Source organism: Dendropsophus ebraccatus, chromosome 10, assembly GCF_027789765.1.
Source record: "Dendropsophus ebraccatus isolate aDenEbr1 chromosome 10, aDenEbr1.pat, whole genome shotgun sequence".
Taxonomy (NCBI): domain Eukaryota; kingdom Metazoa; phylum Chordata; class Amphibia; order Anura; family Hylidae; genus Dendropsophus; species Dendropsophus ebraccatus.
Window position 1 is genome coordinate 80,376,188 of NC_091463.1, and position 23,574 is coordinate 80,399,761.

General features: G+C 44.7%; 1 protein-coding gene across 2 annotated transcripts; it reads right to left on the reverse strand.

The window, feature by feature from the left end:
* Nucleotides 1-8,066: 8,066 nt before the first annotated feature.
* Nucleotides 8,067-23,449, reverse strand: CCDC61 (coiled-coil domain containing 61). Of its 2 annotated transcripts, none has more exons than XM_069986846.1 (14): nucleotides 23,357-23,449; nucleotides 21,864-22,038; nucleotides 21,363-21,445; nucleotides 19,846-20,006; nucleotides 19,622-19,774; nucleotides 19,302-19,512; nucleotides 15,923-16,005; nucleotides 15,649-15,842; nucleotides 14,094-14,172; nucleotides 12,229-12,287; nucleotides 11,153-11,225; nucleotides 10,984-11,053; nucleotides 10,766-10,835; nucleotides 8,067-9,401 (listed from the first exon to the last, which is right to left on the reverse strand). In XM_069986846.1, exons 2-14 carry the CDS (start codon nucleotides 22,009-22,011, stop codon nucleotides 9,340-9,342), a joined length of 1,446 nt encoding a protein of 481 aa, XP_069842947.1. In that variant the 5' UTR covers nucleotides 22,012-22,038; nucleotides 23,357-23,449; the 3' UTR covers nucleotides 8,067-9,339. The 2 variants fall into 2 exon arrangements, with proteins under 2 accessions (XP_069842947.1, XP_069842946.1); XM_069986845.1 differs by having other exon boundaries at nucleotides 8,067-9,434.
* Between the last annotated feature and the right edge of the window lie 125 nt (nucleotides 23,450-23,574).

The following is a 23,574-nucleotide window of genomic DNA, read 5'->3' on the forward strand; positions in this document are numbered from 1 at the left end:
ACTCATTCTCTCTCTCCAGTTCGTTCCTGTCTTGCCCAATCAGGTTTTTCCAGTCATCTATTTTCCAGTCTTCTTTTGCCGCTGCATCCTTCTCCTTAGTTTCCATGTCCTTCTTCCCTTCTTCCATCTTATGTTCTCCATCTCTCCTCCTTACTCTGCTTCATCTATATTCCTCCTTTAGTTATCCCCTCGCTTTCCTTTTGCCACGTTACTTTCTATCATACAAGAGAATCACTTCTGAGAGAAGACGACATTGAGGAGGACATAGGAATTTTATATGCCCCTCTATGTCTTCTTCCCAATCGCCCATGACCCCCGCCTTATTGTCCTCTTTCATAATTTCTCTTTTTTTTTTTTATTTATGGCCTTTAAAGGGGTTATCCAGTGCTACAAAAACATGGCCACTTCCCCCCTCTCTTGTCTCCAGGTCAGGTGTGGTTTGCAATTAAGCTCCATTTACTTCAATGGAACTGAGTTTAAACCCCACCCAATCTGGAGACAAGGGAAGGGGAAAAGTGGCCATGTTTTTGTAGCCCTGGATAACCCCTTTAAAATCTCTTCCGACTCCCTATAACTCTACCTATAGAGATGAGCGCAACTTGAGACAATCATTCTGCATTTGATTACCGGTGGCTGAAGAAGTTGGATGCAGCCCTAGGGAGTCCTTGAAAACATGAATAGAGTTTCAGGCTCATCTCTACTCACCTACAATAGTCACGGTTCCATCCATTTTTTGTTCTTGTTCTTGACCTGCTCTCTTCCCACCTGTCCTTCCATCCTTTACAAGCTCTTCAAGCACAGTTCACACTTTCTGGTCCCTTCATCTACTTGTTTGAATCTGACACTTTCTTTTTTATTCTGTGTAATATTTAAAGGGATTTTCCAGCCTTACAAATCTTATGGCCCACCCTCCGAATAGTGAAGGGGGGTGCTAATAGTGCACAGTAAAGAGGCTACAGTGGTCCTTTTGTACAGATGATCGGCAGGGGTTTCGAGTGTCAGACCCCCAACGATCTAATATTGATGACTTATCCTTAGGATCATGTTTGGAGAAGAGCCAGATTCTCCACTCCCACTAAAATTCATCCAGTTTTTATTTCATATGTGAATATAAAACACTATTACATAATTCGCAAAATAAATCCTTCAAATTAACTGGTCGCAGAAAGTGCCAGTGTAATTTACTTCTATTAAACAATCTCAAGTATTCCAGTACTTATCAGCTGCTGTATGTCCTGCAGTAAGTGGTGTATTCTGTCTAGCCTAGCACAGTGCTCTCTGCTGCCACCTCTGTCCATGTCAGGAACTGTCCAGAGTAGTAGCAAATCCCCATAGAAAACCTTTCCTGTTCTCCAGACTGGAAAGAATGCACCACTTACAGCATACAGCAGCTGATAAGTACTGGAAGGCTTGAGACTTTTTAATAGAAGTAAATTACAAATCTCTGGCACTTTCTGGCACCAGTTGATTTCAAAGAAAAAAAAAATTGGTGAATAACTGAATAACTCAAAGCTGATGGAAAGTCCTGATACTTGGCTGGTACCATGGCTGTTCTAAAAGGAAAAAACTGGGCATCAATTTTGTAGGGCTGAATAACCCCTTTAATTCCCCCTATGGCACAGGTGTTAAACTGAGGCCCTCCAGCAGTTGAAAAACTACAATTCCCATCATGTCTGGACAGCTTTAGCTTTGGCTGTCCAGGCATGATGGGAATTGTAGTTTTGCAACAGCTGGAGGGCCGCAAGTGTGACACCGCTGTCCTATGGTGAAGGTGCACGCAAACTCTAAAATTGGTGCATACGTTACACTTATGGGGGGTGGCACATGGTCTATGGGGGAAATTTATCAAACATGGTGTAAAGTGAAACTAGCTGGTGTAAAGTGAAACTAGCTCAGTTGCCCCTAGCAACCAATCAGATTCCACTTTTCATTCCTCACAGACGCTTTGGAAAATGAAAGGTGGAATCTGATTGGTTGCTAGGGGCAACTGAGCCAGTTTTGCTTTACACCATGTTTGATAAATCTCCCCCTATGTGTTCTGCAAAAAAAACCTTCAAGACCTTCAACCTAACCACGTGTAGTGTTTCTGCACAGCTCTCTAGCGGGATGGGATCCAAGCTTGTTTTCAATAAAATCTAGATTCCGTCACATAGGCTGTTAATATGCAGATGTGAATGCTGCCTTAGGCCGTTTCACACTACGTATTACGGCCGCAAGTCCCAACCCAACCGCGAGTCCGATGACAGCTCACAGTTCATGTCATCAGACCCGGCGATCAGGCTGAGACTTGCGGCTGCAAGGATAAAACTGGCCTTAAAGGGATTATACAGGATTTTAAAAAAAACATTCTTCCAGAAACAGCGCCACTCCTGTCCTCAGTCTGGGTGTGGGGATTTGCAGCTCAGCTCCTTTGAAGTAAATGGAGCTGAGATGTAATACCACACACAACCTGTGGACAGGGGTGGCGCTATTTTTGCAAGAAAGTAGCTATGCATTTTCTTGTTCTGAATAACCACTTGTACCTGCAGTATTGGAAAGTATATGTTCACATGAATGTCTAAAGGCTAAAAATGATTATCACATTCTCCTTAAAGGGGTATTCTAACCTCAACCAATATAGTTATACTTGTGAAACTCATGTAGTTAAATATTTTTATGACTACATTCCTCCATATATGCTGCTCTTTCCATTCCATTGTTGACAGCTCGTTGTTTTGGTTCAGACCACCACTCTGCTCTAAAAGCAGTGGTATGGCCGGTGGATAAATAGCTGTAATGTAGATATATAGATCTATAGTGTATATGTACTGTATAATAAATACATCTATGTATACTAGAGCTATACCCAGCCAGACACTTGTTTTGATCGTACGGCCGGGGGGGTGCGGGGGGCGATCATGCGGCCGGGGGCTGCGGGGGGCGATCGGGGCTGCAGGGGGCTGGGGGGGGGGGGCGATCGTACGGCCGGGGGGTGCGGGGGGCGATCATGCGGCCGGGGGGTGCGGGGGGCGATCATGCGGCCGGGGGCGATCGGGGCTGCAGGGGGGGCGGGCAGAATATACATTACCAGGTCCCCGCTCCTGCTTGCTTCGGCGGCTCCCGACACGTTCTGCCCGGCCAATCAGTGCGCTGCCCAACCGCAGCGCACTGATTGGCCGGGCGGGCCGTCAAGACACCGGGAGTCCCGAAGCAAGCAGGAACGGGGACCCGGTAATGTATAATGTCCGGCGGCTAGGGGGTTAATGGGGAGGGCTGCAGACAAAATCGCAGCAGGGATGTACATCCCTGCTACGAGTTTCTCTGCTAATGAAAGTATAGGGCTGGGATCTGCAGCAAGTCTCGCTGCAAAAACGCAGCAAGGAGACTCGCTGCAGATCCGGCAAGTGGGTTTGTACCCTAAAAAGTCCATTAAACCTGTAGTCTATATGTTCTCATAAGGTTGTGACCCTTGTGGGTAGATCCTGCCTCTGTAACAGAACACAATGGGTGATAACAGGGAGAAATAGCATGCATTACACCTGCAGCCACATACTGCAGGACAGGTGCTGTAAAGGGAGGTGCAGCCAAGAGCTGTAAAGTGATAGACGTGGCGGCAGACAAATAAGCGGGCAGATAGATGGCAGATATAGATAGAAATCTCATTCTTTCCATGTCTCTCTCCCTATTCACAAGTTCCACACGCTCTAAATATAAACATCCGAAATCTCTCGGCACAGGAATGTAACCAAACATAGAGCAGATCAGCGCACAATGTTTAACCCTCCCTGCCAGGCATAAGCCAACGCCGGACAGTGCAGGCACAGCTGGCGGAGAGCTTAACCCCTGCCTCCCTGCTGCCCCCCCCCCCCCAGACTCGGTTGGTTTCTATCCTGAACAAACAACTGGCAGAGAGGATCATCCGCCCAGCAGAGTCCAAAATAAATGATAAAGCCCCTGCCAGAGACGGGTGCCCAATCCGTGTAATGCCCACAGAGCGGGCAGCGTGCCAGGGAACAGTCTTTATAAGTGAATTAAACTTAGCCCATGTATGACTGAGATCCTAATGATGGAACAGGATAGTTATTTGTCTGACAATGACTCCTAATGATGGAACAATGGTCAGCACCTCGCTGGGCAGTGCACACATTGCCGTGGTGAAAGACTATTATTTTTTATATGGTCACTTTATGAACATATATCTAAAGTGCCTGGACACCTGTCTGATCTCTATATACACGGAATGGTCACTTTAATAAAGACACCTCTTATGGTTGGAGCGTCCCTGTATGGACATTAGTACCGTGTCCCCATAGTGCGACAAGCGAGTGATCAGTCTGATTGTGAATCCACATTAAATGGGAAAAATCCAGTGATCTGAGCAACTTAGGACAGGGATGGGGATCCTGCGGCCAACCAGCTGTTGCAAAACTACAATTTCCATCATGCCTTGTGGGGGGTTTTCACGCAATGATGTGTAGAGTATACAGGGAATGGTCTGATCCGGTGGGCGTGAAGAACTCATTGACGAAAGGAGGAAGCCGGTAATCACTATGGGGGGGTTTATCAAAACATGGTGTAAAGTGACACTGGCTCAGATTGCACTCTTCATTCCTCCCAGACTCTTTTAAAAATGAAAGGTGGAATCTGATTGGTTGCTAGGGGCAACTGAGCCAGTTTCACTTTACACCATGTTTGATAAATCTCCCCCCTAGTCTTTACAGTCCTCAAATCGTAATCTTATAGAACGTCTCAGGGATGATGTAGTATGGGTTGTTCAAACCATGACCTCTGGTATTTTCACCATACAATGGTCTCTCCTTGGTCAGTGTAACATGAAATCACATTTGAAGGGGTTTAAACATGGCCACTTTCTTCCAGAGACAGCACCACTCTTGTCTCCAGTTTGGGTGCAGGTTTTGCAACTTATTTTCATTGAAGTTAATGGAGCTTAATTGCAAATCACATCTGAACTGGAGACAAGAGTCGTGTTGTCTCTGGAAGAAAGCGGCCATGATTTTGTAGCGCTGGATAACCTCTTTAAAAGAGAAGTCCTGTGAAATTCAGGCCAGGCTGGTCGGCATGGGAAAACTTAAAGAGATAATCTGGCACTCAATCATAAACATAGTTTTCCCACTTACCATCCCTCTGGAGTCTGTCTCCGTTTGAATTTCCCGCTGTTTGCAGTTCCCTGAAGCTCCAGTTGGTGTCATCATGTTTTCTTTACTTCCTGGTTTGGGTTATCCCATGATGCACTTTGTCTCCTGTGATGTCTAACTGACTTGGTAGAACTGTTAGATGTCTTAAAGCTTGCTCAGCCATTCAGAGCTGAGCAACCTGTCTCATCTGACAAGGGCTTCGACCCGCCTCCCCCTTGATGATGTCATTGTCACAAAATGGCTGCCACAGAAAAGCCTGGGGTCAACAGTCATTAGGTAAAAATGAGTTTATTTCACTTCTTGGTGAGGGGTTAAGGGGGAAAAGATAGGGAAGGGGGCAGATAGGTGATTGAAGCATATTACAAAGTTATATAACCTTGTAATTTGTTTCAATTACTGGGAAAAAGCTTTTCGCTGGAGTACCCCTTTAATAAATGTAGCACTGTTTCCAGGTCCCAATGTCTGCTGCCAGCTGTCATTTTCAGCTGGTATCCGGCTCTTCCAGCTGCTGCGTCACACCTGAATAATCAATTGCCTGCTCAGGCAGTGAGTGTAGGAGTGTCCCACAGCAGTCACTGATTGGCTGAGCAGGCAATCGCCCAGCCATGTTGTGATGTTGCAACTGGAAGAGCTGCAGGCCACTGGCGGCTGTCAGCTGGTCCCAGGAGCTGCAAAAGGATTGGGAATTAGAAGGGTAAGGGAAGTTACTGCACCCCCTTGCCTTTCTGACTTCTCCTTTAACATACAATGCTCCTGACTAGAGATTTTGTCTGAACCTGAGCAAGCAGCTATGAAGTTAGAGGCAGCACTAGGGAGCCATCTCTACTCCAGACACTGATGTGGGACACGATAATCACTGGGAAATCCAACCACAGCATCTCACTGGTATAACTTATTGTATTAGTGATTGGCTGTCTAGTGGCGCCTCCCTATAGTACAGCGCAGAACCATGTTATTGTTCTAGCACACTATATATACTGTACAAAACCCCAAAGAAAACCCAGTCACCGGCCAGGATTCACCGCAGCCGAGTCTGTTATATGTAAGGACTTGCTTCATCTGCATTAGATACTTTACTTTTTTACTTTTTGTAGGGTTTAGACCCAAGTGCTAATTTTCCAGAGTTATGGGTTCAATATACAATAACTTTTACCAATTGTCATTCTGGAATGAAATTATATTAGTCTCTCTGTGTAATAGAGCCAGCGATCAGCAGCTGAGCAAGCAAACATTCACTTATAGTGCGTTTACACAGGCAGATTTATCTGACAGATTTTTTAAGCCAAAGCCAGGCACAGACCCTAAACAGGGAACGGGTCATAAAGGGAAGACTGAGATGTCTCCTCTTTTCAAATCCATTCCTGGTTTTGGCTTTCAAAATCTGTCAGATAAATCTGCCTGTGTAAACGCACCATTACCAGCTGATCTCTGTCTTTCAACATGTCAAACCTGGCCAGACATCTCTGTGTAATGAGATGCACAGGCAATGGCTGATTAAAGGGACGCATGATTGTCCAGCCGTGTAATAGGCTCAGGAAGCAAGAGACGTTTTAGCAGATCAGCACTGGCCTACATGGAGGGTCACTTAGGGTACTATTACACGGAATGATAATCGGCCCGATTCGGCCGATTATCGCTCTATGTAATAAATACAACAATCATCGGCTGATCGTTAATATAGCTTCTGACCTATATTAGTCGGGTGCCGACCGCGCACCGCTACATGTAATATCGGTGCGCAGCCGGTGACTGACGATATACATTACCTATCCACGTTCCAGGGCTGCTGCGGTCTTCTTCTCCCCGGGTCCAGCACGCTCTAGCTTCAGAGCAGCTTATCAGCTGACAGGCCGCCTGGCCAATCACAGGCCATGGCGGTCCCGACCTGTGATCGGCTGAGCGGCCTGTCAGTTGACAGGCCACTCTGAAATTAGAGCGCGCGGGACCCGGGGAGAAGCGGACCGCAGGAGCAGCCCTGGAGCGTGGATAGGTAATGTATAGAGTTAAAGCAAGGGCTGCAAGGACATCGGTAACGATGTCCCTGCAGCCCTTGTTTAACGATTATTGGGCCGTGTAATAGGCCCAGTAAACGAGCGACGATCTAGCAGATTGCTGCTCGTTTACAGGTATTATCGGGCCCCCATCGGCCCGTGTAATACCACCCTTACAGAGCCTATAATCTCTAGCAAGGGTTCTCATTAAATTCCTAATCTTAAGCATGACTCCACATCCCATTCCTAGCCCCCAACATGACTTCTATTCTTGTTCCTGGTTTCCCTAGCATGGCGTCCCTTTCTCGGAACCCTTAATATCCAATAGTGCTAGGGATATATAACAAGGCTAAATGAAGGAATAAAGAAAACAAAAAAACAGGATTGCGCTCAGGACTAATAGTAATTTGAATGAATAAGAGAACCAAAATATCTGTTGTACTCACACTCCACAGGGGGGGATAGAAAAGCCACCTTATCTATATCCCCCTCCAAATCAGCAGGCAACAGGTCCACGCCTAAAATCGCCATCGGCAGGTAGATTTTCTACAGGTCACAATGGATAAGATAATAGGTCACTGGCAACGCGTTTCGGTGATCAAATGTCACCTGTGGAGTGAGTACAACAGATATTTTGGTTCTCTTATTTGTTCATTTTACTATTAGTCCTGAGCACAATCCTGTATATTTGTTTTCTTTTTTCCTGTAAGTTGACCACTGTATTTCCTGGATGGTTTGGGTATCTGGATCCGCTTGCTCTCCCTATGGGATATCACATCCGCAATGTATTAATAGATGTGCCTACGTAGCTCTATGGTAATGTGGGGGTTAATTGAACCCACCATCACCCGGTGAGTAATTTTTTACCCTTCTGATTCTATGCTGGATGAGCGCTGCCCCTATCTACTGTTCCATAGGGCTAAATGAAGACAAGACTACAGATTATATACAAATATATTTTAAAACAAAATGTTACAACTCACATTCACAACATTAAAATTCAAGTCAAATAAATAAAATCTGTCACATTATATAAAAAAATCCCGTCCACCATCAAAAACATGGAAACTAAAATGATCCGACTGATCAATAGAAGTAATGTGGGCTATAGAACAGCCCACCGCTTTATCTAGGCCAGGGGTGCGGAAACTCTTCTGCTCCGAGGGCTACAATCGCTATATTGAACCACTCCCAAGCGATAAAACTGAAAGGGTGATTACCTCAGAGACATTTACATTTACAGCATATATAAAGTGTTATAAATGTCTGGGTTCTCTTCTCCATCTGATCTGCACTCCTGGGGCCGAAACCATGCACACAGCACTGAGGATAATAGGAGTGCTGGCAACAGCCTGGCATGTCCACTATAATGGAGAGGTGCATGCATAGACTGTCACTGCTCTAACCCATATACTCCTATCTGGAGTGTCAGATGACCCCCATTCTCCTTACAGGAGGCCAATGGAGCTGTACAGTGCAACATTCCTATTTGCCCGTTCCTGCTCCTGAGCCGCGCATACAGACAAGACATTATGCAGTTCAGATGGTTGCAGGTATAAGGGACTTCGGAATGTGCACATGTAAAACTACCGAAAAAAAATCAGGTGATATAAGTGAACAAGTCTGGTTACCATGTGCAGCATCAAAGAATTTCCTCTGCTGCAAATAATATATTATACATGACCACAATGGCATATGGAGTCTGAGCGGACACCGCAGCTGTGCAGCATGTGTAAGCCCTGGAATAACCTTCATCTGCCATGGTTATCACAACGACAACATAATATAGTGGGGAAACTGCTGAAAAGGGCTGACTGTAGAAGTTTTAACATTAGGGAAATAGTACCTAGAACCTGAACTAATGTCACTAGATTCATGCTCCAGAAGAAAAGAACAAGGGCTACACATTGTTAAAGGGAACCAATTACCAGTATTGTGCAGATATGGTTCCCATATAGATATACTGTGCAGCTCCCCGAGCATACCAGCCGCATCACAAGTCATGGTCACGGCATGGCTTCTCTCTAGATTGCACTCCCTGATTGTGTATGATTTAGCAAAGTAAAAAAAAAAAAAAAACCATCTATATACATAAAATCACACTTCATATTCTTATAGTGTCCATTGGCACAGCCGGCCATTTTCATTGTTGTGTCCGCAATCCCGGAAGCCAACAGATTGTCACGATTGATCTCCACCTCAGAGCTGCCATCTTAAGTGCGGGTGTCCAGATTCCTCATGTAATCTTGTAACGCTTGCAGTCGAGCATCAATATCTGAAAGGTCGGAAAGTTGGTCAAAGTGGTTTTCTGGAATTGGGAAGAGACAAAACGAAATGTGTGATCAGTTATATGTGGTTGTACACTGGTTACAGCCACCTATAGTAAAAGCCCATGATCCCGCACATATCCCTAGCCTGTGTTTATGGTGCCAAAACCTCTTTAATAATAAAAGGGGATCTCGCATCATGAATAGTAATAAGATGTGTAAAACACTTTCATCTATGAAGAAACGGAGGCCGATACTGTTCATTTATTTCCTACGTCCGATGTAGAGAAAGCTGAATACGCCGGCTCTGCTATTCCTCTACATCCTATGGGACAGAACAGCCCCTTATGGCTATGTAGGGATCACACAGTACAATGGTCGGACAAACAAGCATTTGGATGGCAGTTTTCAGCATCTCTTTACAGCAACATAGCTCCTCTATGCAACTGTTTTGAAGGGTTACTGCCATATTATAAAACCTTTAAATATGTTAAAGAGTCAAAAGGTTTAGACCTCCCTCATATGTCCATGGCCGTTTTTTGCGGTCAGAAAACACTGATCAGGAATCAGTTGTTCCTGACAGTTAAAATGGTGAAGAAAAAAAAAAACCCTATACTCACCTGGGGCTCCCATCCGTCTTCTCTCTCTGTCTCATGGCTTTGTAAGTGCACAAGCGACGCCACAGAGAGGGCGACCTCTTCTGACTGGAGGCATAATGCTCAAAAGAGTGACTGACAAGACCACTGCATTTGCTGTATATGCTCCTGATTAGCAGCGTGTACAGTTAAAGGGCCAGAGTCAGCACAAAGGAGCACTTGCCCGGGCTGCCAAGCAGTGCATCCACAATTCCGAACAGTTTCCGGATGCACAACTGGAGCAGTCTGGAATTCCAGATGCCCCTTTAGGGTTATATGGGGCATGTCCAATTATTTCTGGACCTATTTTCTCGCACGGATACCCATGTCGAATAGAACCCTATAGGTCAGGAAATCTATCTAGATCTGGACAGATTTTCCTGATGTGTGAAGAGGACCTTAATCAGTCGGGCCTGAGTGTTCTGACCCCCAAAGATTGCTAGTAAGGTTCGGGACAAGTGCTCAACTAAGTTCTTCTCTCCCCTTCTCGCTGCACAAGACAGGCTCAATACACTTACTACAGACTCCGTCTTCTAGTGAGTTGGGAAGTGAAGGGCTTAGCCGAGCGCGTCTCCTGCCTCATTCTAGTGGTCAGTGGGGGCCTGAATGCCCTAACTTATTAAAATGTTTGACATCTCTTTTAAAGTTACAATGACAGTTTAAAGGATGGAACAAGAAGGCAAAGAATCTGTAAAAAAAAAAAACTATTTTTGGTTTTCAACAATTTTTGCACAAACCTTTCTCCATTTTTCGGTCATAAGTTGGGGTACTGGAAAGTCTCTTTGCAGATAATCGATCTTTCTTGCCCTGGAGAGCGGGGAAGATGACAACAAAAAGAGAAAGAATACGTGCATAAGAATAACATGATTGAAAACGTATACTTGGCTATGTGGCATGAGGACTAGAGGAAACCTGGGATCACTTAGCTACAAGTTATGCTGGTTTGGAAACGTACGCTATTTCGGCTGTTCCAGGAAGAGTGAGTGAAGGGCTTCCTTCCACGCGCTGCTGGTTTTCTCTCGTCACTGTAATACGGTTAATGCAGAGAGTGAATAGAACGGAAACAGAGACATAAACCTAGGAAAAGGGGGGGGGGGGTGTTAATTAACAGCAGCGTCTATTACCTGCGCAGACGTTCAGCATAGTCCATTTCATCCCCAGAGCTTCGATATGATCGATGACTTCCAATACTTTCAACTTTTAGACAATGAATAAAATTTACAAGGTGATAACATAAGTCAAAACCAGCAAGTTAAACAATAATGACTTAGTATAACGTACTGGTGTATTGAGGAAGGAAGTGTGATTGCACATCTGGTCATAAAATTAATTTAGGATGTTGAGATGTTGGATAACCCACCTACTAACAACTGCTATCAGTCATCAAGAGCCATATAAGTGAAATGAAAAATATACATTACATATATAAAAAGTACTCACCAGCCCCATTCCCTGCCATTCTGACACGGCCTAGTCCTGTTGCACAGCACTTCCTGGTTTTAGTCTCGACATGTGCCTGCTCAGCCAATCACTGAGATGGAACATTGCTAAGTGGGCACTGCCTTATTTGTAGAGTGGCAGTAGGGGAGCAGGGCACAGGAGTATACCTTTGAATATTTATCAGTCCCATTGAGCACCTTTGCATAGAAACGTCCCAGATAATCATACAGAGAACTGCTCTGTATGAGAGGCTGACTTGTGCAGTCTTTTTATGACACTGACAGCTATTAAATCAGAATGGTCACTATCTTAAACTACATTTTGCTAGCAGTGGCCAGTATAGGGGAAATGCCTGGCCATGGTGCCCTCCCCCCCAGCTAAATATTCCTGGGGGCTGCATTCTGAAAGGGGTTCGCTCTAGGGAGGTATCCAATAAAAAAGATCCAACCAAGAGCAAAAAGTTCATAGTGGGTGAAAGTAGATTGTCAACCCCAATAACACGAACAGATGTGAATGTTGGGAGGTAGGAACTAAAATAAATACAGGAGCCATGATTATATTTTACTGCCTGTTATATTATAAGTGTTCTGCCAGCTTTCTGTTTTCTTACTAGAGAGAATAAAGTAGCATGTCACTTAACTGTTCTGACTGAATAGGACTGACACAAGTGTGAACAGAGCCTACCTCTCCAATTTGGCACCTGTGTTAATGAATCATGTATGGAGTCTAAGGGGGTTGTGTGTAAGATTTTACGGCTTACCTGAAGAGCTACGTCTCTGGCCTCTCACACTGGAGGGAGAACTGGAAACCCGACGACATCTAAATAAATGAAAAAAAAAACATTCTGATCTATATGAAGTGTATATACTTGGAGTATAGCTTGTTATGCTGATGTGGATACTACATATGTGAGGGGTGTTTTATTCAATATGTTGTATATTTACTTATACAAAACTATCTTTATTTCTTTTGACATTTCTTGGTCCCATGTGCAAGCCACCATATTGGAGCCGTGAATGGACATACGCTCAGACGACTATAAGTATGCAAACAAAAGAGAGCACTGGAAACCTTATGTCCTGGGCTATACAGACAGTGACGACAGCATCGTTCATCATGCTGTCAGACCAGCAAACACTCATACATTGTGCTTTTAACTGCTATGTATATTTTTGTGAAACTGACAACTGTATCATTTGTCACTTTTAAAGCGAATGTACCACTAGGTACACTGCTTTGTGTTTTAGACATGAACAGACCAGCGCTGGCGTAGGGATGCCAGTGCCGGTGCCCTTTTTCTTGAACCGCGCACTGTGCCGGTCTATTCCTGAGCACCGGTCGGGCACGAAGCACTGAGGGTGGGCCAGTTCAAAAAAATAAATAAAAAGGACTGCGGCACCGGCACCCCCGCACCAGAGCCGGTCTGTTCATGTAAAAAACACAAAGCAATGTGCCTAGTGGTACATTCACTTTAAAATAGCTTCTTAGTGAATAATGGTAAAAATTGTCACTTTGTATTCATAGAGTATAATAAAAAGTTGCTTGCAAGTTTCTGTGAGGTTAATTCATAAAAGTGACAAACCACTATGGTTTTACTTCCTGTTGGCACAGCAGCTAAAAAGAGGAAGAATGCCAACCTCTCTGTAAGGAAAACAAATACAAAAGACTACACATTGCCAATACATCTATAGGGATTTTTCCACTTTAAGGACATTGAAGTGTACCTGTCATGAGGGCTGATGCCGGATCAGCAGGGAGCTCCGCGGTGTGGGCAGAAGATCAGGCCTCCATGGCTATGAACTTGTATGAGACTATACTGCCCACAACTTTATTCTGATCCAGTGGGTTTCGCACACATTACAGTTTCATGTTTAAAGCCATGGAGACTTGAACTTCCGCCTGAACGTTTCACCCATATTAAGGCTATGTTCACACTACGTATGGGACCGGCCTTTCCGTGACCCCGGCCGGGTCATGGAACGGGCGGTCTCTGGCCGGATCATCTCGGATGATCTTTCCGGCCGCAGAGCTCTGATGCGGGCACATCAGCGTGCGCACGCATCAGAGCTTACCATAGCCGAAGCCGCTCGCCTCACTGTGTGAACTTACAGGTCTTTCTGCGGCCGGAATTCACTGAATTATTTGTGGGGCCGCACAGATCCCGGCCGGAGCGTATACGATGTGTGTACGCTCCGGCCGGGATGCCATTGCTTAATAGGCTGTGTTCCACTGCACAAAAACTACGGCTGTTGTTGCCATCAGCAACAACGGCCGTAGTTTAACGTAGTGTGAACATAGCCTAAAACCAACTGGCACGCTACAATCACACTACAGAGGTGCCAATTGGAGCACTGACAGGCGCAGCATTTATCATTGAAATCAAATCAAAAAAACTTCAAATGCCACAACTACCGACTGGTTAAATGACTGACATTAGTGTGATCACTGAAGCCAGTCACTGACTATGAGCACTGGCTGCTAACAGCAACCACTGTCTATGAAATATGTTTGCTTCATAGAGTAACTACAACTCTGTGACTTAGACGTAAAGCACAAGTCCTTAAGGCTCAAGTAGCCATGATGTACACGTACGTCATGTGTAACCAGTAATGAATATCCACTTACTTCTTTAAGTCTGTCTCTTTCTGCTTACGTTCCTTGTCTCGAATATAGGCTGTTGGATCAAATCGAGGAGGACGGATGGCTAAGAGGAAACATTTTCAACAGAAGATAAAATTATTCTTCAAATCGCTGTGTATAACCATGTACAAAATTTTATATTTCATTTAAATCTAAAACTCTTTACTATCTATTGTGCTAATGTAGCTAACGAAGATCTTGTGTCCATCTACAAGAAGCCCATTGTTGTTGACATTTCTTTTTTTATTATAAGGGGTCCGGAGTCTCTTGCTTTCCGGTCAGCAGATGCAGGATATGACAATGTAGCTCAAAAATACAGCACAAATACTGTCATACTGTGGCTGAAAACAAAGCAGACTTTGTGCCTCCTTCCTTAAAGTCAACCCTCCGTGTTCCTTCATCTGTTTAGCGAAGGCAAACAAACATCCAACTGGTTGCTAGGCCCTTCATGCATATCACATACTTGAATGCAAGGGATATAAAACACACACACTCTCAGTTTGAGATTTGTATCAAAAAATACCGTAATAGAAGCTGCAGTAGGGGGAATACAAAAAAAAAAAATAATAATAATCATCAGGACAATGTGATTCATGGCAGCCACTGTTTCTGTGTTGGTTAAAGGGGTTATCCAGCACTACAAAAACATGTCCACTTTTCCCCCTCTCGTCTCCAGTTCAGGTGTGGTTTACAATGAAGCTCTATTTACTTCAATGGAACAGAGTTTGAAACCCCACCCAATCTGGAGACAAGAGAGGGGAAAAAAAGACCATGTTTTTTTAGCACTGGATAACCCCTTTAAAGCGACTCTGTACCCACAATCTGACCCCCCCCCCCCCCCAAACCACTTGTACCGTCAGATAGCTGCTTTTAATCCAAGATCTGTCCTGCAGTCCGTTCGGCAGGTGATGCAGTTATTTCATAAAAACAATTTTTAAACTGGCAGCCCCGTGCCCTACGGGAGTATCTGTGCCCTAACTTTGCACCACCGGAGGGGTCCCTCCTCCCAACCTCTTCATCATTAGGAATGCCACTGGAACATTTTCTCCATGCTGAACATTTGCAGAGGTGTCTTTACGATCCAGCCCATGTGCCGGGCTGACACAGCTGAGGAATAGTAGGCAATCTGCCTGGAGCATTCCTAATGATGAGGAGGGCGGGGAGGAGGGACAGAGAGGTTGTGCCAGCCTAATGCATACACAATCTAGGCCACTCACGTAGGGCACAAGGCTGCCAGTTTAAAAGTTGTTTTTATGACAATAACTGCATCACCTGCCAAACAGACCCCAGGACAGATCTTGGTTTAAAAGCAGCTATCCGAAGGTACAAGGGGTTTGGGGGGGGGGGGGGGGGAGTTGTCATATTGTGGGTACAGAGTCGCTTTAAGTCCGCTGGAGTTCCAGGAAGAGCTGAGCTCAACTTCTTAAACTCTTTCCATAACCCCCACTTCAGAATTGAGGAGAGTCCACGCAGACTCCATCAATCACATTCTTTAGAGGTGATATCCCATGTGCAACATAGGTCAAGAGATGCCACCTACCCACAGGAGAGGGAGATAACCTTGGCTGCCTAGTGAGACTCCTTCCCTCTCTGGAGTGAAGTCCGCTCCTCTCTCGTGATGTGGATCTCTCTCTCCTTGAAGAACTATCTCCTCTAGATGAGCTACGATGAGCAGGCCCCCGGCCGGCAGAGCTGGAGTGACTCTGTGAGGACGGGCCTGTAGGTGTAACCCGTCTGTAAGGAGGAAGAAATGATAACCATTTAATAAGGTGCATGCTACAAAATAATGACTGTCTCACCCTCACCCAACTCACCCTCTTTTATACATGGCCAGCTCAGTGCTCAGACTCTTTACTTTCAGACGAAGGGTCCGCTCGATCGCTCGCAGTTCTTCAAGCTGAATTGGGAAAAAATAAATTAAAAAAAAAAAAGATTTTTAGACCAACTCTTCCTACAGTCACCTATTGTTAGGAGTCACTGTCGTGTGTTTGGTTTTTTTTTGTTTTTTTTTTGCAGAAATCAATAGTGCAGGCAATTTTAAGAAACTTTGTAACTGGGTTTATTAGGCAAATATGCCATTATCTGCATTCAAAAAGACTTTCCCCAGGCCCCCCCCTTCCCTCTCTCCTTCCTTGCTCATTATCAGGAAATAGTCTTGTCTACATCAGACTTGCACCTGTCTGTTCTATAGAGAGGGGAGGGGGAGGAGGGAGAGTAGTCGCCAGCAGAGAACAAAGGATTACACAGCGGGAGCTGTATGAAAGCCGGTATTCAGAGGTCAGACAGGTCAGTGCTGACTTCAGAGGACATAGCCCAGTGATGTAGCTGTAAATTAACTCTTTGTTGTCCTCTTTTGGTGCCTCATCTCCCTCCACCCCTCCCCTCTCCATAGAGAACAATGAAGACATGGGGGCGAGCTTCAAACTGCTTTTTCATGATAAAAATGCATTTTTCGGCTAATAAACCCAAATACAAAGTTTCTTAAAATCGCCTGTGATTTCTTAAAAAAATAAATAATAATAATTAAAACGACAGGTACACTTTAAACAAATTTCATATAGTAAACTGTAAAATCTGAATGAAGGGAACATTCCAAGATTATAGATTAGCACCTATCCACTGGAAAGGTGATAAGTACTGAATTGATGGGGGGGGGGGGGGGGGCCCTAACAGTCACAAAACCAGGGGTTCACTGTGCTCAAAGTGAATGAACAAAAACAATGCTCCAGTTTGACTGCACTCACTATAGGACTGCTGAGTACAGTGCTCGGAGTGTGACTACCAATGTTTGCATTACCACGTGCAACCTTTTACAATGGGGCGTAGCTAAAACACCTGAAATGAACTATTAGGAGGGGTGTGCACACTCTATATATCCAAAAGTATCTCGTAATTGGGAAGATATATATGAGTGGACTGAAGCCCCTGGAGGCCATCTTCAGAAATTCCAGAGCTAGTGACACAGCAACAGGATGACAAGATTTATCAAAAATGGTGTAAAGTGAAACTGGCTCAGTTGCCCCTAGCAACCAATCAGATTCCACCTTTCATTCCTCACAGACTCTTTGGAAAATGAAAGGTGGAATCTGATTGGTTGCTAGGGGCAACTGAGCCAGTTTCATTTTACACCATGTTTGATAAATCTCTCCTTATATATCCAAAAGTATGTGCACACCCCTCCTAATAGTTCATTTGAGGAGTTTCAGCCCACTGCAAAAGGATGCATCAAATCACTCACACAGCCATGCAAACACTGATAGTGTTACAGGGTTTTAGATTGGATACCAGCTTTGCCACAAGTGAAATTTCTGATCTCCTCAATGTTCCCCGCTCACCTGGATTTGCGATTTATCAGTACTAACAGCACAGCCATGAATCTGAAGACCATGCAAATTCACAGAGCAGCGCCATTGTGTGGTGCAGCATAGGATAAACGATTTATACACATCTTATGCTTCACTCTGCCTCTGGAACGGAGATCAGTGCAAGGACTGTGTGCTGGGAGCCCCAGGAAAGAGATTTCCATGGCCTATTACAGGGGTAGGGAACCTTGGCTCTCCAGCTGTTGCAAAACTACAACTCCCATCATGCCTGGACACCCAAAGCTTTAGCTTTGGGTGTCCAGGCATGATGGGAGTTGTAGTTTTGTAACAACTGGAGAGTCAAGGTTCCCCACCGCTGGTCTATTAGAAGCACACAAGTCTATGGTCAATGCTGTGTAAGCTGGAAAGCATTGACTATAGAGCAGTGGAATCATCTTCTGTGGAGTGATGGACCATGTCACTATATGGGAGTGTGAAGGACAAATCTGCATTTGGAGAGAACCGATACTACAATAGTGAAGGAGGGACAATGGTCTGGGGACATTTCTAGGGTTTGTCTTTTTATTTACAACTATAGGTAACATTAATGGCCCAGCGTGCAAAGACATGTTGGACAATCGCATGCTTCCAACTTGGTGGCAGAAGTCTGAGAACCACCCAGTATGAATGTGCTATTGCGTAAAAACGGAGCTCTATAATAAAATTGGGTAAGGAGGTTCACGTGGTGGATCCTTCTGAACGCCTTTGGGATGAACTGAAATGTAGACTTAAGTAAGCAGTGTCTGGCATTCATCTATTACAGAAGATTCGCAAGTGTGGCGATTTCCTGAAAGCGACTCTGTACCCACAATCTGTCCCCCCCAAACCACTTGTACCTTCGGATAGCTGCAGCGCTGTGTCTAACGGCCGGGGCTTACATTTGTATATGCATTAGGCTGGCACCACCTCTTCGTGCTTCCTCCCCACCCTCCTCATCATTAGGAATGATCCAGGAACATTTACTGCTGTTTGAGCTTTGCACAGGTGTATTAACGATCCAGCACAGGTGGGGAATAGGAAGCAATCTGCCTGGATCATTCCTAATGATGAGGAGGGTGGGGAGAAAGGACAGAGAGGGTGTGCCAGCCTAATGCATATACAAATGTAATGCTGCGTTTACACGAAACGATAATTCGCCTGATCGTACGATTAACAATGTCGGAATAAACGTTTTTTTTTTCATAACGATCAGCGTTTAGACGGTACAATATATCGTATGGAAATTCGTTTTGCAATCGCTTAAGCCTATCTCACACATTGGTTAAATCGGCGAACGACTGTTTACACTGAACGATCTGCAAATTTTTTGCGAACGACGAACGACAATTTTAGAACGTGTTGTAAGATCAAAATGAACGTTTTCTCGTTCGTCGTTTGATCGTTTGCAGCGTTTTCACGTACGATTATCATTCGAATTCGATCGTTATCATGCGAATTTGCACGATAATCGTTCCGTGTAAACGCAGCATAAGCCCCGGCCATTAGACACAGCGCTGCAGGATTAAAAGTTGTTTTTATGACAATAACTGCATCCCCTGCCGAACAGACCCCAGGACAGTCTTGGATTAAAAGCAGCTTTCTGAAGGTACAAGCGGTTTTGGGGGGGGCAGATTGTGGGTACAGAGTCGCTTGAATGATATAGAACAGGAATGTCAAACTCAGGCCCCTCAGCTGTTGCAAAACTACAATTCCCATCATGCGTGGACAGCCAAAGCTAAAGCTTTGGCTGTCCAGGCATGATGGGGATTGTAGTTTTGCAACAGCTGGAGGGCCTGAGTTTGACACCTGTGGTATAGAACCAATGGAAGATACATAGATCCATTTGTTTCACCTCCTCTGTAAGTTGCCTGCATTCCTCCTTCTTCTTGCTCGCCAGTCGCTGACTCCTGCTCCTTTCCTTCTGAAGCTCCAACTCTAACGTCTGCACGGCTCTCTTCAGGATACGTATGTGACTGACTTCTTTACCATTAGGGACTTCAAGGTCTTGAAGCCTCTGTAAGGCAAGATCGGCCTCTTGTTTTTCCTGTATCACCCGTTGGAGCCTGGGATTTGAGAAGACCACAATGTTTTATATTTAACAGGTGATGTTGTAAAATGTCATTGAAAAGAAAGAGCTGACCACCAAAAACCTGGGATTATTTTCATACTTACTCTTCCCTGAGTCGTCGGATCTCGGTCTCCCGGCTTTCCTCACTTGGTGCTAGTTTCAGAGCGGCCAGCTCGTCTTTCAATCCTCTGATCACTTGTCGTAAGTGAACGGGGTCTGGTTTGCCAATGTACGGGAGAGGGAGGGGATAGTGTATCCTGCAAGAATATATTTTCATGAGTAAAGAGAATATAGCAATTTATAAATGGGAGGTGTCAATGAGATTCACCTGTCAAATTCCACCGAGTAGATAAGTATCAGGTATCGCTTGGAAGTAAGTGATGAACTTCTGGCTGGTGGGGCTGAACGTTGCGCTCCTCCCGCTTTTCTGTGGCGGAGCAATTCCAGGTCGGCATACGTCAGGAGGTCTAGGGTTACCGATTCACTGCTCTGGGGAGAAGATGGGACATGATTAGGAGTTTTAGTAAACTTGTGGTAACCTGCACATACATAATCCATGAGTGTATAGTCAGATCCATAAGTGGCCACCATCCAGCTGTAAAGAGTCCAGTCACTCTGGGGACACTGGTGTACATGTCAGGGTAGGGTCGCAACCATTGAGAACGAGCTGGGAGAAGAGAATGTGCAGCACGTTCTCTGACCTGGACAATAATCTAAGGGCCCAATTACACAGGACGATTGTTGTGCGAGAAATCGTTATATCGTTCAAATTAAAACGATAATCGTTCTGTGTAATTGCAGGCAACGATCAAAAAATTGTTCAGATGTCGTTGATTTAGATCTGAACCTAAAATTATCGTTACTCGTTCGCTGTAATTCCACATTCGTTCGCTCAAGTTCCGTGTTTTTTCATTAATCGTTCAGTGTAATTGCACATTGCTCATTGTTTTGCTGGGAACAGAAGGAATAAACGATTATAGTAACGATCGCAATTACGATCGTAGTAACGATCGTATCTAACGATTATCGTGCTGTGTAATATGGTGAACGATTTCAGGTTAACGATAAACGATCCCTTTTGCGATCGTTTATAGTTAGTCGTTAAAAATCGCTTTGTGTAATAGGAACCTAAGTCTATGTGGCCATCCAGGTCGGTCGGACTTCTCCCGTCTCGTTCTCCTGATCGGTCGCAGACAGAACACACAGCTCCTTTATTTTGCTGAGTGATGGAGTCAAAGACACCCAGTGATCGAATTTTGGGGGATGGGGAATCCTACTTTAGATAACCCCTAAAATCAGCTTATTTCCGAAAGTTATATAGTTTTGTAATTTACTTCTATTTAAAAATCTCAAGTCTTCTTATACTTATCAGCTGCTGTATGTCCTGCAAGAAATGTTGTTTTCTTTCCAGTCTGACACAGTGCTCTCTGCTGCCACCTCTGTCCATGTCAGGAACTGTCCAGAGCAGTAGCAAATTCACATAGAAACCTCTCCTGCTCTGGACAGTTCCTGTCTCGGATAGAGATCTCAGCAGAGAGCACCATGTCGGAGTGGAAAGAAAACAACATTTCTTGCAGGACATACAGCAGCTGATAAGTATGGGAAGACTTAAACAGAACTAAATTGCAAATCTATATAATTTTCTAAAACCAGTTAATTTGAAAGAAGAAGATTTTTCGCTGCAGTACCCCTTTAAGCTTCTGGTCTTGTAATATTTAACATTACGTTGCTTCAAGCAAGACTCCATAATTGTGAGATCCAAATTAAAGGTCATTGCATCTAGAAGAACAAGACTTCCCATAACCACAACGTTCACCATTTACTTATGATCAGATAAAAAGTTACCTGAGTGAGTGCGGAGTGCAGCATATTGCAAAAGATGGCATACTGCTTGAAGTTTCCCGTCTTGTGAGTGAGGTCCTCTATAACTGATACCAGAAGGGAGACCAAGATAACATTAGCTACAATCCAACCTGGCAAATTATAACGCATTCTACTACACATAATAGAAGTTTTAGGTTCTCCCCATGTCTGCATGGGTTTTCTTTTTTTCCTGCTTCTTTGGTGTTCCCCCACACACCAACAAACATGCTGATAGAGTATGTCTGAGATGGCTATGTGTGTGTATATATATCAGGCCAAGGAGCCCAAAGGAATCGCATAGCTGCATCCACAACAAAAATGAAGTCATGTCTGCAGCCAGATAATCCTTCTTAGACAAGATAGGCTTCCATCACATATAGCGTGCATTCACTTGTGTCTCCCCAATTCACACTGGCCTCTTTCTATAACTGCACTTAGTAGGTCCTCTGCCTCCTGCCAGTGCCATATAAAGGCCATACTTACATTCAGCATCAAACTCCCCCCTCCACTGGTCAGTAGTCAGAGCATCTTCAACCTCAACCTCCAGATGGCCCCCTGTGTTACGGATGCGCAGGATGTGTTCTATGCCTCTGAAGACGCACCGGGCTTCTGCTACCTCCGTGTCATCCATGATGGTGGGATCCTGAGTAAGCAAAGGCTGTCAAGACAAGAACAATCAAGACATCATCATGTACTGAACCCCTATAGCACTGGGTCCGCTTCGTGTATGGGACCCATTCAGCTTCATACTACAGGATCCGCAGCAGATTTCGCTGCCAACGCGCATTGTGAAATCTGCTGCGGATTCGGTACGTGTGAAGCTACCCTACAGAGATTATACAGTAGAAATCTGTTTCTTTCAATTTAACTGGTGTCGGAAAGTTATATAGATTTGTAATTTACTTCTATTTCCAGTCTTCCCATACTTATCAACTGCTATATGTCCTGCAGGAAGTGGTGTGTTCTTTCCAGTCTGACACAGTGCTCTCTGCTGCCACCTCTGTCCATGTCAGGAACTGTCCAGAGCAGGAGAGGTTTTCTATGGGGATTTTCTGCTACTCTGGACAGTTCCTGTCATGGACAGAGGTGGCAGCAGAGAGCACTGTGTCAGGCTGGAAAGAAAACAACATTTTCTGCAAGACATACAGCAGCTGATAAGTACGGAAGGACTTGAGATTTTTAAATAGAGCTATATTACAAATCTGTATAACTTTCTGACACCAGTTAATGTGAAAGAAAATTTTTTTTTTACTGGAGTACCCCTTTAATAGAACTCCCCACTGTGCTCAAATGCAAGACCCCATTCTGGAGATCACATGGGGGTCCCAGCAGGTAGACCTCACTGCAATCGGACAATTATCTATCTTGTGGACAGGAGATAAGTAATTTTAAGTCTGAATACCCCTTTAATTTTACAAGTACTAGCATATAGCCCTATGATTTAAAGGGATTGTCCATGTCATACGCGGCAGGCACGCTTGGTGAATTAGAAGGCACACTATACTACAGCAGGGATGGGGAACCTTTGACTCTCCCCCCCCCGCTGTTGCAAAACTACAATTCCCATCATGCCTGGACAGCCAAAGCTTCGCTTTGGCTGTCCAGGCATGATGGGAATTGTAGTTTTGCAACAGCTGGGGGCTGAAGGTTCCCTATCCCTGTACTACAGCTTATTTGTTGGAGGGATCCATCCTACTACGGTGTCCTAGAAGGGTCAACTCAAAGCAGACCAAAAAAATAAATAAAACGAACGTGAACAATCCTGGCATGCTGGGAGTTGTAGTTTTGCTACAGCTGGAGACTACTTGGATCAGTGCCCTAACAAAAGCTATAGGTCTGTAATAGGATTATCCACCACATGGACTGAGGATTAACCCAACAGTAGGAGGATACAGTAACCCACTGCCGTACACATGATAGACATACAGGAGACGCGTACTGATACACACAGGCACACAGACAGCCATAATACTCACCTTCTTCTCGTCCCCCTTCCTTCAGCAGTTACCCCTGGGTCAGTTAAACCGCCGGTCTCCCCAACAACACCGCCCTTCTTTCCTATTGGTTCCTGGTCCCAGTACAAGCTCTCCTATTGGCTCTACTTCACGCTCGTCAGTTTTAATCCCGCCTTCTCTCTATTGCCGCGTTTCTATTGGTCGAACCTTAGGGTCATCTGCTTTTCTAAGCAGCCAAT

Bases quoted from the DNA above. Each gene is read 5' to 3' on its own strand.
- CCDC61 (XM_069986845.1), bottom strand. From the start codon at position 22,011: ATGGATGACACGGAGGTAGCAGAAGCCCGGTGCGTCTTCAGAGGCATA. The intron at 16,006-19,301 runs GTGAAACAAATG...TTCCCAATTCAG, and splicing joins GCAGGCAACTTACAGAGGAG to CTTGAAGAACTGCGAGCGAT. The intron at 12,288-14,093 runs GTAAGTGGATAT...TCATTTATTTAG, and splicing joins AAAGAGACAGACTTAAAGAA to ATGTCGTCGGGTTTCCAGTT.